This window comes from Pteropus medius, unplaced genomic scaffold, assembly GCF_902729225.1.
Source record: "Pteropus medius unplaced genomic scaffold, Ma_sr-lr_union100, whole genome shotgun sequence".
Classification (NCBI taxonomy): domain Eukaryota; kingdom Metazoa; phylum Chordata; class Mammalia; order Chiroptera; family Pteropodidae; genus Pteropus; species Pteropus medius.
In genome coordinates this window covers 5,923,532-5,938,123 of record NW_024349519.1, presented here as the reverse complement: position 1 = coordinate 5,938,123, position 14,592 = coordinate 5,923,532, and the positions used below count along the sequence as shown (strand labels likewise).

Here is a 14,592-nt window from a genome sequence, read left to right as displayed (position 1 = left end):
GATAGCCTTTGCAGACTGGCTTCTTTCACTTAACAATGAGCATTTAAGGTTCCTCCATATCCTTTTTTATGGCTTGATAACTTATTCTTTTTTGTCACCAAAAAATATTCCACTGTATGGATATATGCACAATATCCATTCACCTATTGAAGGCTATGTTGAATGCTCCTACTTTTTGGCAATTGTGAATAAAGCTGCTCTAAACATTTGTGTACAGGTTTCTATGTTGGTACAGTTTTTCACTCATTTGGGTAAATATCTGAGAGCATGATTGCCAGAGAATATGGTAAGACTATGTTTAGCTTTTTAAGAAACTGCTAAATTGTCTACCAAGGTGGCCAATATCATTTGCACTCCCACCAGCAATGCATGAGAGTTCCTTTTGTTCCACATTCTCACTAGAAATAAGAGTTCATTTTTTGGATTTTAACAATTTTAATAAGTGTATAGTGGTATCTCATCATTGTTTTAATTTTTATAACCTAATGACATATGTTGAATAGCTTTCATATACTTATTTGCCATCCAGATAAGCATATGAAAGCTATTCAGCACATGAGTCGAATATGGTGAGTTGTCTGTTCAGATCTTTTGCCTGTTTTTGAATCATATCGTTTTCTTATTTTCGAGTTTTAAGAGTTCTTTGTATATTTTGGTTACCAATACTTTGTCAGATATATTTTGCAGAGATTGCTCCTATTCTGTAGCTTGTCTTAACAGTGTTCTGCAGAGCATAAGTTTTAATTTTAATGAAATCTAGCTTAGTACCTTTTCTTTTTTATTGTGCTTTTGGTGTTATCACCTAGATTATTCCTTTTATCATCTAGAAGTATTATAGTTTTGTATTTTACATTTAAGTCTGGGATACAGTTTGATTTAATTTTTGTGAAATATGTGATTGGCATCTAGATAATCTTGAATGTTTTGAATGTCCAGTTTTTCCAGCACCATTTGTTGAAGACTATTCTTTCTTCATTGAATTGCTTTTGCTCCTTTGTTAAAGGTCAGTTGATTATATATGTATGAGTCTGTTTCTGGGCTCTTTATTCTGTACCACTGATCTCTTCTTTTGACAGTACCATACAGTCTTGATTACTTTGGCTTTACAGCAAGCCGAGTAGTGTAAGTTCTCTGGCTTTGTTTTTATTCTTCAGTGTTATGTTGACTATCCTGGTTCTTTTCTTTTCCATATAAACATTAGAATCAGTTTGTCATTATCCACAAAATTACTTGCTGGGACTTTTTAGCTGATGTGATGGATTACATTAATTGATTTTCAAATGTTGAACCAGCCTTGCATACCTGGAATAAATCCCATTTGGTTGTAGTACATAATTCTTTTTATTAATAATACATTGTTGGATTCACTAATATTTTTTTGAAGATTTTTTGGCATCTATGTTTATGAGAGAGATTGGTTTGCAATTTTCCTTCCTTGTAAGTCTTTGTCTGTTTTTGATAATAGGCTAATGCTGGCCTCACAGAACATTAGGAAATGTTCCCTCTGCTTCTGTTTACTAGAAGTGATTTTTGAGAATTCGTATAATTTCTTCCTTAAATGTTTGGTAGAATTCATCAGTGAAATCATTTGGGCCTACAGCTTTCTGTTTTGGAAGGTTATTAATTATTGATTCAATTTCTTTCATAGATACAGGCCTATTCAGATTATCTGTTTCTCTTTGCTTCGGTTTTGGTAGACTGCCTTTCAAGGAATTGGTACATTTCATCTAAGTTATCAAATTAGCAGGCATAGAGTTATTCATAACATTCCTTTATTATCTTTTTAATGTCCATGAAGTCAGTAGTGATGACCCCTGTTTTAATTTTGATATTAATAATTTGTGTCTACTCTCTTTTTCTCTTGGTTAACCTTACAAGAGGTTTATCAATGTTTTTTTTTTATCTTTTCAAAGAACCAGCTTTTGGCTTAGTGATTTTTCTAATTTCCTGTTTTCAATTTCATTGCTTTCTGCTCTAATTTTTATTTTCTTCATCTGCGTACTTAGCATCTATTTTGCTTTTTCTAGTTTTCTAGCTTAGATTATAACTTTATATCTTTATTTTTTCTATGTGCACTTAATGCTATATATTTCTGTCTAAGCACTGCTTTTGATGCATCTCACAAATTTTGATAAATTATACTTTCATTTAGTTCAAAATAGTTTTAAATTTCCCTTGAGACTCTTTCTTTGATATATGTGTTATTTAGAAGTGTGTTGTTTAATCTCCAAATATTTGGAGATTGTCTACCTATCTTTCTGTTGATTTCTAATTTAATTCCACTGTAGTCTGAGAGCATATTTTGTATGATTTCTGTTTTTTAAATTTGTTAAAGTGTGTTCTGTGGCCCAGAATGTCGTTGGTCCTGATGATTGTTCCATGTGAGCTTGAGAAGAATGTGTCAAATTTGAATTGGTTTCACCAGGCCCAAGCCATGGTGTTTGTCGGGCTGCACTTCCTCCGTAAGTGCTGAGGGAGAATTGTTTCTTTGCCCTTTCCATTTTCTACAGGCAGCTGCATTCCTTGGCTGGTAGTTCCTTCCTCCATCTTTAAAGCTCATCATTTGACCTCTGTTTCTGTGGTCACATTTCCTCTTTTTTTCTGATCCTCCTACATTCCTTTTTAAAGGACTCTCTTGATTACGTTTTCCCTACCTGGATAATCCAGGATAAGCTCCTCATCTCAAAATCCTTTACATAGTCGTATTTGCAGTCACTTATACCACGTCATGTAACATATTCAGAGGTTCCAGGAGGTTAGGATATGGACATCTGGGTGTGGGGTACAGGGCTTATTTGGCCTACCACAGTAGTAGGGTCAGGATTTGAACTCAGTCTCAATAAGCCTGCTCGTGAACCACTGCTCTGCTCTTTCTAGCTTTCCTGCTACCTCCTACATCTAAACATCTCATTTATGCTTTGTTAATTTATGTCTGTGCTTACCTATTCCTGCAAGGGTGTGACCCTACTGAAACAGGACATGTAGCATTTGACCCAAATGAGTTTAGGTCAAGGAAGTTATATGGAATGACGAGGCATCAACAGTAGAGAAAATAATAGTTATTTGATTCCCCAGCCTTTTAAGGCTGTGTGCGTGTCTGACTTTAGCAGTTAACCAATTACCTCCTAATATTAATATAAATTTAATATTAAGATATACATATATACTTAAATTTAAGTAGCCTCCTGTGGCTAGTGGCTACTATATTAGACGGCACAGCTCTGCATTTTAAGCAGTGCATTTTAAGCAGTCTTTTTAAGAAACCAGTGCATTTTAAGCAGTCTTTTTAGAAAATTTACCCTGTAGTAGAGAATTATATTGCTTTGGGCAGTTCTGGTTGTTCTTGTCAACTAATACAAAATTTGTACAGTGGTAACCTCTACCACTGTACCAAACTGCTTGCCCTTACAGAACTGTAATGCTTATGCTAAAGATGGTTATTCTGAAATGAAATTCTAACAACTCGTATCTCCTTAATTTTTGTTTTCTTCATGGGATCAGAGGTGTAAGGACTAAAATAATATACATTTTAGAGGCGTTTTATGTCATAACAAACATTTCTAGATAGAACAAACTTGCATTGAGGAGTTTGTTTTGCCAGATACTCTTCTTCCAGTCACCGGACAACATAATTAATAGTAAAAAGCCTTGGTAGTTTATCATGTTCCTTTATTCCTAGAAGTATTTTATGAGAATTTAACTATTAACACAGGCTAGTATAATTAAGGACTGTGTGAAACCACATTTGTATAATGTTTTTATTACACTGGCAAATTTAACTATGTTTCTATGCAGGTTATGTGAACCCCACCCAAACTTTAACCTGTTTCCCATTTTGATGAGGTCCAATCAGGGGAAAAAGCAACAGCAAAAAAATCTTCCTGTGTGGCCTGTAGATATCAAATCTGAAAATTATTAATGCATTTCCAGCTAGAGGCCATAAGCAAACAAACTCCTACAGATAACTACACCCTTCCTGTTTGGGATTGAATTTACTGTGGAACAGATTTCGGAAATAGGTTTCTGACAGTTGTGAATTTTATTTATAAAATGTTGGAGGGTGTGGTTCTTCCTTTAACAAAAAACTAATTATTTCCTGTCTAATGCCCAACCAGTGCATTTTAAGCAGTCTTTTTAGAAAATTTACCCTGTAGTAGAGAATTATATTGCTTTGGGCAGTTCTGGTTGTTCTTGTCAACTAATACAACATTTGTCTATTTCAATGAATAATTCAAAAAGGACTTACAATTAAAAAATAAAACACAGTCTTTAAATGCTTGTATTATCTTGTCTCCAGAGTGGTAGTAGTTTACAATTTAAATAAATATACGAACATATTTTAATACGGTTTTACTTTTGATATGCAAACCTATAGTACATTTATGTTCTGTAAATATGCTAAATGAAGAGTTACAGTTTAGGCAAAACAGCAAATATACATTAAAGAATTTGCAGGTTAATTCACAGTGTAACATTATCCACATCTAGTACATCTGTTATAAAGAAGCCTATAAAATTTAGGCCACCCACAAAGTGGTCTGCTGAGGCCTGTGGTTGGTGTTAGAATGCTGTTATTATGTGGGCTGACTGGTTTGGTAAGGAATTTACCTCCACTAAGACTGTGAAACATCATGGTTCTGACTTTCCCCCATGGGGTCTACATTGGCTTGACTCAGGTACTATGTGTTGTTAGGCCAGTTAATGTGCTCTGTTGCTTTGACATCATATATAGTATCATGTGAATGGTATACTGTTTTCTGTGTTGGTTTATTAGGGTAGTAGTATCAGTTCTCGGATATGCAAACCTTAGTATAAACTGGAATAAATGTTTGGTTTAAATAGCTGAATTAAACTTAACGACTTATAAATTTCATCACTATTTAGAAAAACTCACGTGTGTGTGTGTGTGTGTGTGTGTTTGTGTGTGTGTGCACGCGCACTGAGTTGGAAAAGGCAGCTAAAGGCTTTATTTTAATTTTTATGTTTTTTAATATGAAGAACTTAACCTTTTAATTTTTTCTAGGCTTGTGAATGGTTTTCAAGAGCAAGTACATTAGATTTAGTATAATTTAGCAACCTAGTACTGAGAGTCAAAATTAAATATTCTTTAAATGGCTATTTTTATGGAATCAATAAAATATTGCAGACATTTAAAAAAGTACAACAGCAACCACCACAACACAGTGACCATTTGAGGAATAAACACTATCATAAGCCAAGCAATGTCTCAGATCACTCCTTTCTAAAGTTTTCAAAATGAACAAAATCTTTTTTCAGAGAATAAATGTTGTTTTTGTTAAATTTACAATAGTTAAAATTAATTTAACAGTTTTTTTTAAACCAGATAATTTGTATTTCATTCAGTTTTCATGGAGACTTAACTGTAATTTTTCTTTAAATACATGTTATAAAGTATGAAAAATAGCATAGATATTTAAAATGTATTTTGTGACTACAAATTAAGGGAATGACATTTCCTTAATAGTGTGGAGAAAGCTTAGCAGTTTTTGGACAGGAAATAGCATCCAATTATTGCCACTGATAAAAATTATATATACATATTAAAGTAATATAGCAAAATATAAACATTGAGGTAGGTAGAAAATATATGCCATGCCATGTATATATGTATATATGTGTGTATTTATCTATACACATGTGTGTATACACATACTTGCACAACCATGTGTGTAAAACATACTGTTTTGATCTTAACTCTGCCTTGGTGACTTTAATTATGGTTAAATATTTATAACTTGAAAAGTTTTTTCAAATAGATACTTTTGGCATTCTTAAAGTTGTTTGTAGTATACTAAACAGAATTTTGAATTCGTCATCTGGTCATGATTCAAACAAATAATCTGAAGTCAGGGGCTTAGAAACTTTTTTCTTCTAACCAAGTAAATGAATCAAGCCATTAATGTGCCTTACCTAGCTAGTCTTTGTTCCTAGTTCTTCTCATCTCTAGTCTGATGTCTTTTCTGTTGACTGCCTTATGCTGACAGATGCAATGCCTAACTTCTACACTCAGTGATGTGGTATGTCAGTGTTTTTCTCTTCATTTAAGTTGTCAGTAAATCTCAAAGATAGAGGTTTAAATAGCCTTTGGCAGTAGTGACTTCTCAGGGCCGACACAAGTTCAGCTATATTATTATGTTTAACTTTTGGACTTTAGCATCATAATTCTGCAACAGAATTAGCTCAGTCTTTGGCTAATTATTTTAACTTTGAGCTAACCACAGTATATTTCACCGTTCTAGGTTTACCGACAAGACTGTGAAACTTTCGGGATGGTTGTGAAGATGCTGATTGAAAAAGATCCTTCATTAGAAAAGTCCATACAGTTTGCATTGAGACAGAATTTACATGAAATAGGTGAGCGATGTGTTGAAGAACTCAAGCATTTCATTGCAGAGTATGACACCTCTAGTCAAGATTTTGGAGATCCTTTTTAGAATATTGGTCAGGCAAAAAAAAAAAGTTGCTAGATTTTTTTCCCCTGGATTGTGTAAATCCTTAATATATGGAGTTTTTGTGATGAAGAGAAATACTTTATGATAGCTGACCACCTTTCTAATATCAAATAAACATCTAAAATAGCCTAAGATATTTTAATTAGAATTTTTTTTTATCTACTTGTAGAGCCTCGTAATTCATACTCTTTCCCCACTAAAATGATGGGTAAATTAATTTTTCAAGTCCTAGAGAACAGCTTTCTGTATTTACTCATGTTCTGTAGTATCCATAGTATGGGATCATTTGTTTCATCATACTAATGTAATTTTTAGAGATCATTCCACTTAAACATTTATAGTTTTTTTGCATTTCATAGTAATACTATGTGAAGATGTTAGAATACTAAGTCGTGATTTTATTGACTTGTTTGCTTATCTTAGGCTTTGTAACTTTTAATATGTTTAAGTATAAGATCCAAATAAACTGAATATTTCGCTATCTTAGAGGATATTTGCTTTGAGTATAATTCTCATTGTGGTAATATAGAGCACTTAAATATTTAAAAGACATTTGTTTTCTAAGTGAACTTAATGTCTCCTATTAAAATAATCCTGAAATTCCTGACTACTCTGGCTCATGCATGAGTCTTAAACAATATCACATATAAGACTAAAGTGAGGGGCAATTTGAGGTGAAAGATGAGGGCTGTTTTAAAGTTGAGATTTCTTTTAAAATTTCTAAGTGATAGAGAAACACTTAGAGTATGAGGGAGTAGTAGAATTTCATTTTTTCAATAGGCCCATATGGCTCATCTCGAGAAAGGTGATTGATAACATATCCATGATTAAATCACTTATAGATTATGCCTTTGTTAAACTGTTTGTATTCTAACAGGTTCTTTGTTCAGCTGCCCTTTTCAGGGGTTCTTAACCCTCCAAATGTTTTTGGAAGAAAACAAAGCAGAGTAGACAGTAAGCCTAGAACAACTACCCTTAACCAAGCAGTCTATGTAAACAGTCCTTCATGAGCTAGTGGTCCAATTACAAGTTAGTTAAGAATCTAACTGGGACGATTAGGATATTCCACTCATTTCCTGATTACTTCCAGCTGCCGAGTGTGGCATTTAGCCAAAATATGTAACTTTATAGCGTTAGTTAGGAAACCTTAAAAATCATGTTTGTTATTACTACCCAATGTCATTATCCTCCCATCCTCTTTCCATTTCCACTCTTTTCTCACTTGAATTCTGGCATTATTTTCAGTGGCCTCTATTGATACTATCTAAACAGCTACCCCAGAGTAGATAAAAATTTTATTAAAAATGGAAATAGCAGTATAAATAATTTTAGCAGATCCTATAATGGATGCCTCAAAATATGTATTATGCCATTCTACAAATGTAAAAACCAATTGAAGGCAACAATTATTTTCTTAAGTTTCCTATATGAATTTTGATTTTTGCCATTTACATATTGTACCTGAGCCAAAACTAAACCCCACGTAGCATCTCTGGTATTCTTCTCTAATATGAACAATGACTTTGTTACAGCCACTTTAGAAAGACTAAGGAAGTACTGATCTTGTTTCTCCCCTGCTCCTATGTTTTTCTTCTTAAATGTTCTAATTCCAGGATTCATTTTCTTTAGTCAAGATGTCACAAGTTTAAAAATAAAATTTGAGAAACTACCATAAAGGAAAAGGAGTTGTTCACTTTGTTGAAATTCATTAAACTATAGAAGTTTTACTCATAGATGCATTTAGGTGTAGGTTAAACAGATAACTACTTCTTCACCCCTTCCCCCAAATTACATTCAACATATAAAGCTCTTTATAGCCTTCCATCAGCATTATTCTGGTTGGCTTGTCAGTGTTAAATCTGTCTTTTTTTTTTTAAGGTCTAGTTTTATGCTAGATTAATTCAGATATGTATGAGAGTGTGTATTTTGCAAAATGTTCTTGATTTAAAAAATTTGTAAATTATCCATTGTTTTTGAATATGCTCAATTGATGTGATAAAAATTTCATTGTCTTATAAAGCCTTGATGATCAACAGGGGGAAAGCAGATATTCTGAAGCATTTTGTGAATTTTAAAAGTGCAAAATAAAGCAACTGGGTTTAAATAATTAGATTGTCTTTTTTTCTCTTTAACAGGCTCAAAGTGTTTTGCCAAAATATAGATTTTTATTCCTTACTACTTCAAGATTACTCCTTAGTGTTCAATTCACTTAATCAGCAGCAGAATGAAGTTTGAGAATTGAGAAATTATTAACTTGAGTGACTTGGGGAGTCTTGATATCTGAGAAAACAGTTAAACGACATAAAATTGAGCACAAAGTAGTGTTCAGTAATTGTGTAATTATGAGTTCGAGTTTCAGAGAATTGTAAGATTAAAATCCTACATCTTTATAGTAACCTCTGGAGAGCTCAGGAACCACATTGTCTTCATGACCTCAGTTCCTAGCATAGTTTGGAATGTTGTAGGTACTTGTATTTGTTGAGGCTTTACAAATGAAGTGAAATTTGACCCTGAATAGGACTTATTCAAGTAGAGAAAGGAACGTAATAGAAGTCCAGGAAGAGGGAAAGGTATCGGCCTGTGTGACTGAAGCTGGTTGGGGAAGATGATAGGGGACAGATGTAGAAAAAGGTAGGTTGAAAGCAGAATATGAAGGATTTTGAATGCTCGTAGCTTTGTCCTTTATCTCCTACTTAACAATGATGCTTGAAAATATTACCTTTGTATTTATTCTTTCCAAAAATGGTCGATTTCTCACAGCCCCTCAACCACTTTCCAGCCCTCAGTCTGTTCATAGACCCAGAACCTCTTGAAGGAAGGAGAGGCTGGATCCCCACAAGAGAGCTCTCTGCTATACTGCCAAAATATTATATAGTGGTTTCAGTTTTATATCTGAGTTTCCTGCAAGAGATCCTAAACCCCAAGGAAGACTGACAGTTCTTTGGCAGCAATTTTGGAGGCAGTGGTCTGGTCATCCCTGAAGTATTTATGGTAGACAGTATTCAATGTTGCAGACAGCCGGCCACCCAGGTGGCTTTACAGCTGTAATACTGCCGAGGCTGGCACCTGGCACTCCTGTGAGTAATGGCCACAATCTGCTTGCTACACCCAGGTTTGTGGGTTATGCATGGTACATTTATCATTTCCTTTCTGCCAGTTCTCTTGAGAGCACTGATATTACCCAATTCAGTGATATAGGAAGAAGGAGACTAATAACTAAGGTAGTTAGCAGAATATATTCTCTCCTTTTTGCATGGTAATGGAGTCAAAATTGAGTCACATTACTGCCTCATTAGCACTATATTTGCTGTGTTCCCCTTGCAGTTAGGTGTGACCAAGTGAGACTAAGTTCTCTCCTATGGAATTCAAGTGGAAGTACTGCTCCTTCTGGTCTGGGACTCTTGGGACAATGGATATTCCTCCTTCATGCTCTCTTTTATCCCTTCCCAAAAGTAGTAGCAATAGCAGCTCAGGCTTGATTTATGGCAGAGCCACAAGATGAAAGGAGCCTGGATCTCTGCATGACCATATGGAGTATTAAACTGTTATGTGAAAGAGAAATCAATGTCTTTATTGTTTAAGCCACATTATTGGTTTCTTGTTAGCAGCCCACCTTTTTCTCAAATTAATAGAAATGACAATTGAGGATTAGCTTCACTAAAGTTGGCCCTTGGCAGGCTGCACCAGACTCACATTTCCATTGTAATAGTTGATCTTGGAGTAATGGCGACTGATTATTTAAAAGGCTTTGCCAGTCCACTGGTTTGGTTTCAAGTTGTATTTAAAATGTCACATGATGAGAAATACCATTAAAGCCTCATGCACATTTGTATAGCAGTAGACAGCCTGATTCTATAGCACATTGCTTTTTGAGCTCTGCATCCACAGATAAATGGTGTTCTAATGATAGGCCATTATCAGTAAAATTGGATAAGGCCCGTAAAACCTCCAGTGTGTGTGTGTAAAGAGAGAGAGAGAGAGAGAGAGAGAGAGAGAGAGAGAGAGAGAGGAGAGAGATAAGAGAGAGATAAGAGAAGATGCAGTCCATCAGACTTGCAGCTTATCAGGTTGAGGTATCTTTTATGCCGAAGCTTTTGTTTCCCTTTCCTTTCCTAGACAGGACTGAATTTTAGCTGTGCCACAGGCTTGTGCTCCCACCAGTGCCACCCAATGACATCACAGTGGGTGGTGGTCTACTGAACACTGCAGGGCTTACTCAGTTGAGAGGTGAGTCTCATGTGAGAATCACCTTTACAACGTAGGAACTACCTGATCACACCAGGGTCCAAGAGGAGAGACAGAGCTCTCTCAGCATCTCATCCTCTAGGGCAGCTTAGTAGCCAGGCGGCCACGGCCCTCATGCCCTGCCTCTGTCCTGAGGTGGGAACGTTGAGTGAAGGGGAGACATCCTTAAGCTGGTAAGCTGAGGACAGGGGTGTGGGGCTAGCCCTGCTCTGGCAGGAATTTACCATTTTTAAAAACCATATTCTGCTACTTCTGTAGACTCTAGGGAACCATATTGGATGTAGCTTTAAATGTATTTCAGGTTTAATACACTGAATATAGGATTCTGAGAAGCACTACGTTTTTCAGTTATTTCACTGTCTAAACAAGGTTAGAACCACATTCTAGTGTCTTTGATACACATTTTTACATGTAATAAGCCAATGAAGATTTTATTCTCGTTTTGCGTTCAAGGACAAGAGACGCTGTAACTTTTCTAAAGTTACATAGCCAGAAGCGGCAGAGCCAGAGATTTACTCACATCTTTCAACTCTAAACTCAGTTTTCTTGGAAGAAGTGGAAAAGGCTGGTGGTCACTTTATCCTCAATTGCTACTACCTTCTGAATTGGTTCCTGTGACTTCTGTTTTGGAGCTATTTTAGAAAATACCTTTGAAGTTCATAAGGGATAGTTGTTAAGGAGCAAGAAGCATGTAGGGTTCCAGCCCCCATGGCCACAGTGTAGCTCAGGACTCAGCTCTTGGGGTGCTGCATCTGGGCCCCTGGTGGAGCTGTGGAAGAGCTATCTAACTGGAATAAACCTGGTGATTCAACTCTCCTGTTCTGGGAACCAAGATTAATTAAACATAGTTAACCTTTTCAGCCTTGCTTACAATATGTTTGGAGATTCCAGACTAAGGTTGCCACCATAGCAGCTTTCTGAGATGTAGGAAAAAATCTTAACTTTTCATCCTGGTAACTGGGGAGAAAAAACATGTGGGAGGAAAATATCTTACCTTTCACATACTCTACAACCTCCAGACTGTCTACTTAATGAAGCTAAAGCCAACTCAAAGCATGTGCATTGATGGGGAGATAATACCCACATTTCTTTTACAAGTTTAATCTCTTGCCCACTCAGAATCCCAAGGCATTAATATAAAAAAGCGCCAACTCTCTTCAAAGTTCTCAACTCTCAAGAGCCATGGTGTTTGGAGGGATCATCTTTTCAGGATTTCTGGCCAAGTATGTTGGTAAGTGCAAGAGTCAGAAAAGGGAGACAACACTGTGCTGAGTGTGAGGGTTTTTCTGACCTGAAAAATTCAGTTCAGTCCCCACAGAATACTGAAGCTAGAAGGAAACCTTTGCGATGGTCTGGCACTCTCATTGTACAGAAGCAGAAACTGGGTCAGAGCACTTAACCTGCTCGAGTTAATGAGAGAGGTGCGTCTCCTAACATACATCTCCTGACTCCTGAGTCCAGTATGTTCTAGTGGAGTTATATTAGCCTAGTAATCATCTTTTCCAATGGGAGCTGCTTGGTTCATTTATCTAAAAATGCTAAAACAAGTATTAGCGTTTAAGAGAACTGGTTTCACATTCTTAATGGAACTGTTTACGTTGTCTGGAGTCAAATGCTTCCAGAAAATGGGCTGCAAGTTACTTCTAAAGTTGGCATAACAGCACACGTGTACATATAGTACAGGTGTGAAATTTCCTTTGCAAGAAGTTCAGGCTAAAATTGATCCCTAAAATGGGGATTCTTGACCAGCAAGCTGGGTCTATTAAAAAATAATAAATTGACTCTAATCTGGTGACTAAGTCTATGTATACTCAGTGTCTTACTTTTCCTCCACACTTCCTTCCCAAACCATTTTGTGAAAGCCACCCTTAAACTTAACTCCCCCAGCAAAGTTCACAATTCTCTGACCTTGGAAAAATGTAAGCTCAGAGATGCAAAATTGTTTGTTCCTGCTTATTTCTCCTTAGCCCAGTTTACCTTGAAGCCTTCCTGATATGTTTGAGAGGTTGCAGAAAACCCATGTGGACTGTAAGGGAGTATGCCTTGTTTCTAGATAGTTCCCCACAAGGGCTAGAGAATTTAACTAGGCAATTAGCAATTTTCTCACTTGACAAATTAAAATGGATTTTTATCATAATTGTGTTACTAGCATTGAATTGATAATGAGGCTCTTAGTGTAATTTTTTTTAATCTTAATAATTTTTCTTCTTTGTGTATCCAAAAAAGGTCACTTGTATGTCTATAGACAGTAATTAGTGGTGCCGCCCCCTGGACAGCTCTTAAGAGGAATCAGCCTCAGGCTCCTGAATTGTTGGAGACTTGCCGATAGCGCGCTTATTTTGTTCAAGGTGTTTCAGAAATGTTTGGATTCGTTGCTAGCACCTAAAAGCTGGGCAGATTTCACTGAAGTTCATATTCCCAGTTTCTCTTGAAATATCTGAAGGTCTAGCAACACCGGTTCTCCTTTCCATGGCAGTAGTCAAGTGTCTGTTAGAAAAGAAGCTCAGTACACCAAAGTACGCCCACACTGTGTTAATAATTTATTGCCTATGCTGAGATCCTCTGGGCACTCTTAAAATACGTCCATACCAGTACATCCAGGTCCTATCACCCAAGGACCAAGCTGGGCCAAGCACACGTGCCACAAGGGAAATCTAGCAGTCTTAGGTGTCCATTCCAATGTTGCTACCCTTTAAAGAAAGTCCATGATATGTATATAAAGCAAATGACATCTCCTTTTACTTCTGGTACTTTTTAAACTCAGGAACTAGAAAGCAGAGTGTCAAGGATAGTAAATGCATATACAAAATGAATCTTTCTCTTTTAATGAGAGCTAAAAGGAGTGCTCCAAAGAATTTTAGGTTAGTCCACATTTTATAGACTACTTAGCCTTTGACTGTGAGGGTCATGAAAAGCTATGGTTGCTCTGAAAAAACTGGGCATGCCTCGCCACGTGATTGTCCCGATGTGTATCTTGTATTGTGCACGGGAAGTCACTGTCGGGACAGAATATGGAGAGACAGAACGGTTTCCTATAGGCAAAGGTGTCAGACAAGAGTGCATTTTACCTCCCTATTTATTTAATCCGCATGCAGAACATACACGAAAAACAGGGCTAGAATCAGAGGAATAAGAAGTGAAAACTGGTGGAAGAAATATCAGTAACTTAAGACATGCAGATGACACCATCTTATTGGTAGGAAGTAGCAATAATTTGATGACTTTTGATGAAAGAAGAAAGTGCCAAAGCAGGACTGCATTTGAACATTAAGAAGATAAAAATCATGACTATAGAAGAAATATACAACATTAACATAGACAATGAAAATAATGCAGTTGTTAAAGATTTTGCTTACCTTGTTTGGTCATTAATTCGCATGGACACTGCAGCCAAGAAATCAAGAGAAGGCTGAGTCTGAAGGGCAACGGAAGAATCAGGAAAGATCACTAAGAACAAAGATGTGTCATTAGAGACCAAGCCTAAGATCATCTCCACCCTCGTATCCCCAGGTACTATGTACAGATCCCAAAGTTGGGACAATGAAGGAGGCCGACAGGAAAAAACATGATTTGAAAGATGATGTTGTAGTAGAGCTTTATGGATACCCTGGACCACCAGAAAGATGACCGAGTGGGTCCTTCAACAAATTAAGCCTGAAATATTGGAGGCAAAAATGACAAAACTGAAGCTATCCTGCTTCAGGCACATCACGAGAAGGCAGGGTTCTTTGGAAAAGACAATTATGCTGGGAAAAATAGAAGGCAGCAGGAAAAGAGGAAGACCAAATATGAGATGGACTGACTCCATGAAAGAAGCCATAGGCATGTCTATAGGAGCTGGGCAGGGCTGTGGAAGACAGGACATTGTGGCCAT

The 14,592-nt window shown here is 36.4% G+C and overlaps 1 protein-coding gene across 21 annotated transcripts in view; it reads left to right on the top strand.

Moving 5' to 3' along the window:
• PPHLN1 (periphilin 1) overlaps positions 1-8,580 on the top strand; it is a 109,708-nt gene extending 101,128 nt beyond the window's left edge. For all 21 annotated transcript variants that reach the window (XM_039882286.1, XM_039882276.1, XM_039882290.1 and 18 more), the window contains one exon: positions 6,261-8,580. In XM_039882286.1, coding sequence (XP_039738220.1) covers positions 6,261-6,455 — 195 coding nt within the window. In that variant the 3' untranslated portion in view covers positions 6,456-8,580. The remainder of the gene's footprint in view (positions 1-6,260) is intronic.
• The last annotated feature ends 6,012 nt before the right edge of the window (positions 8,581-14,592 follow it).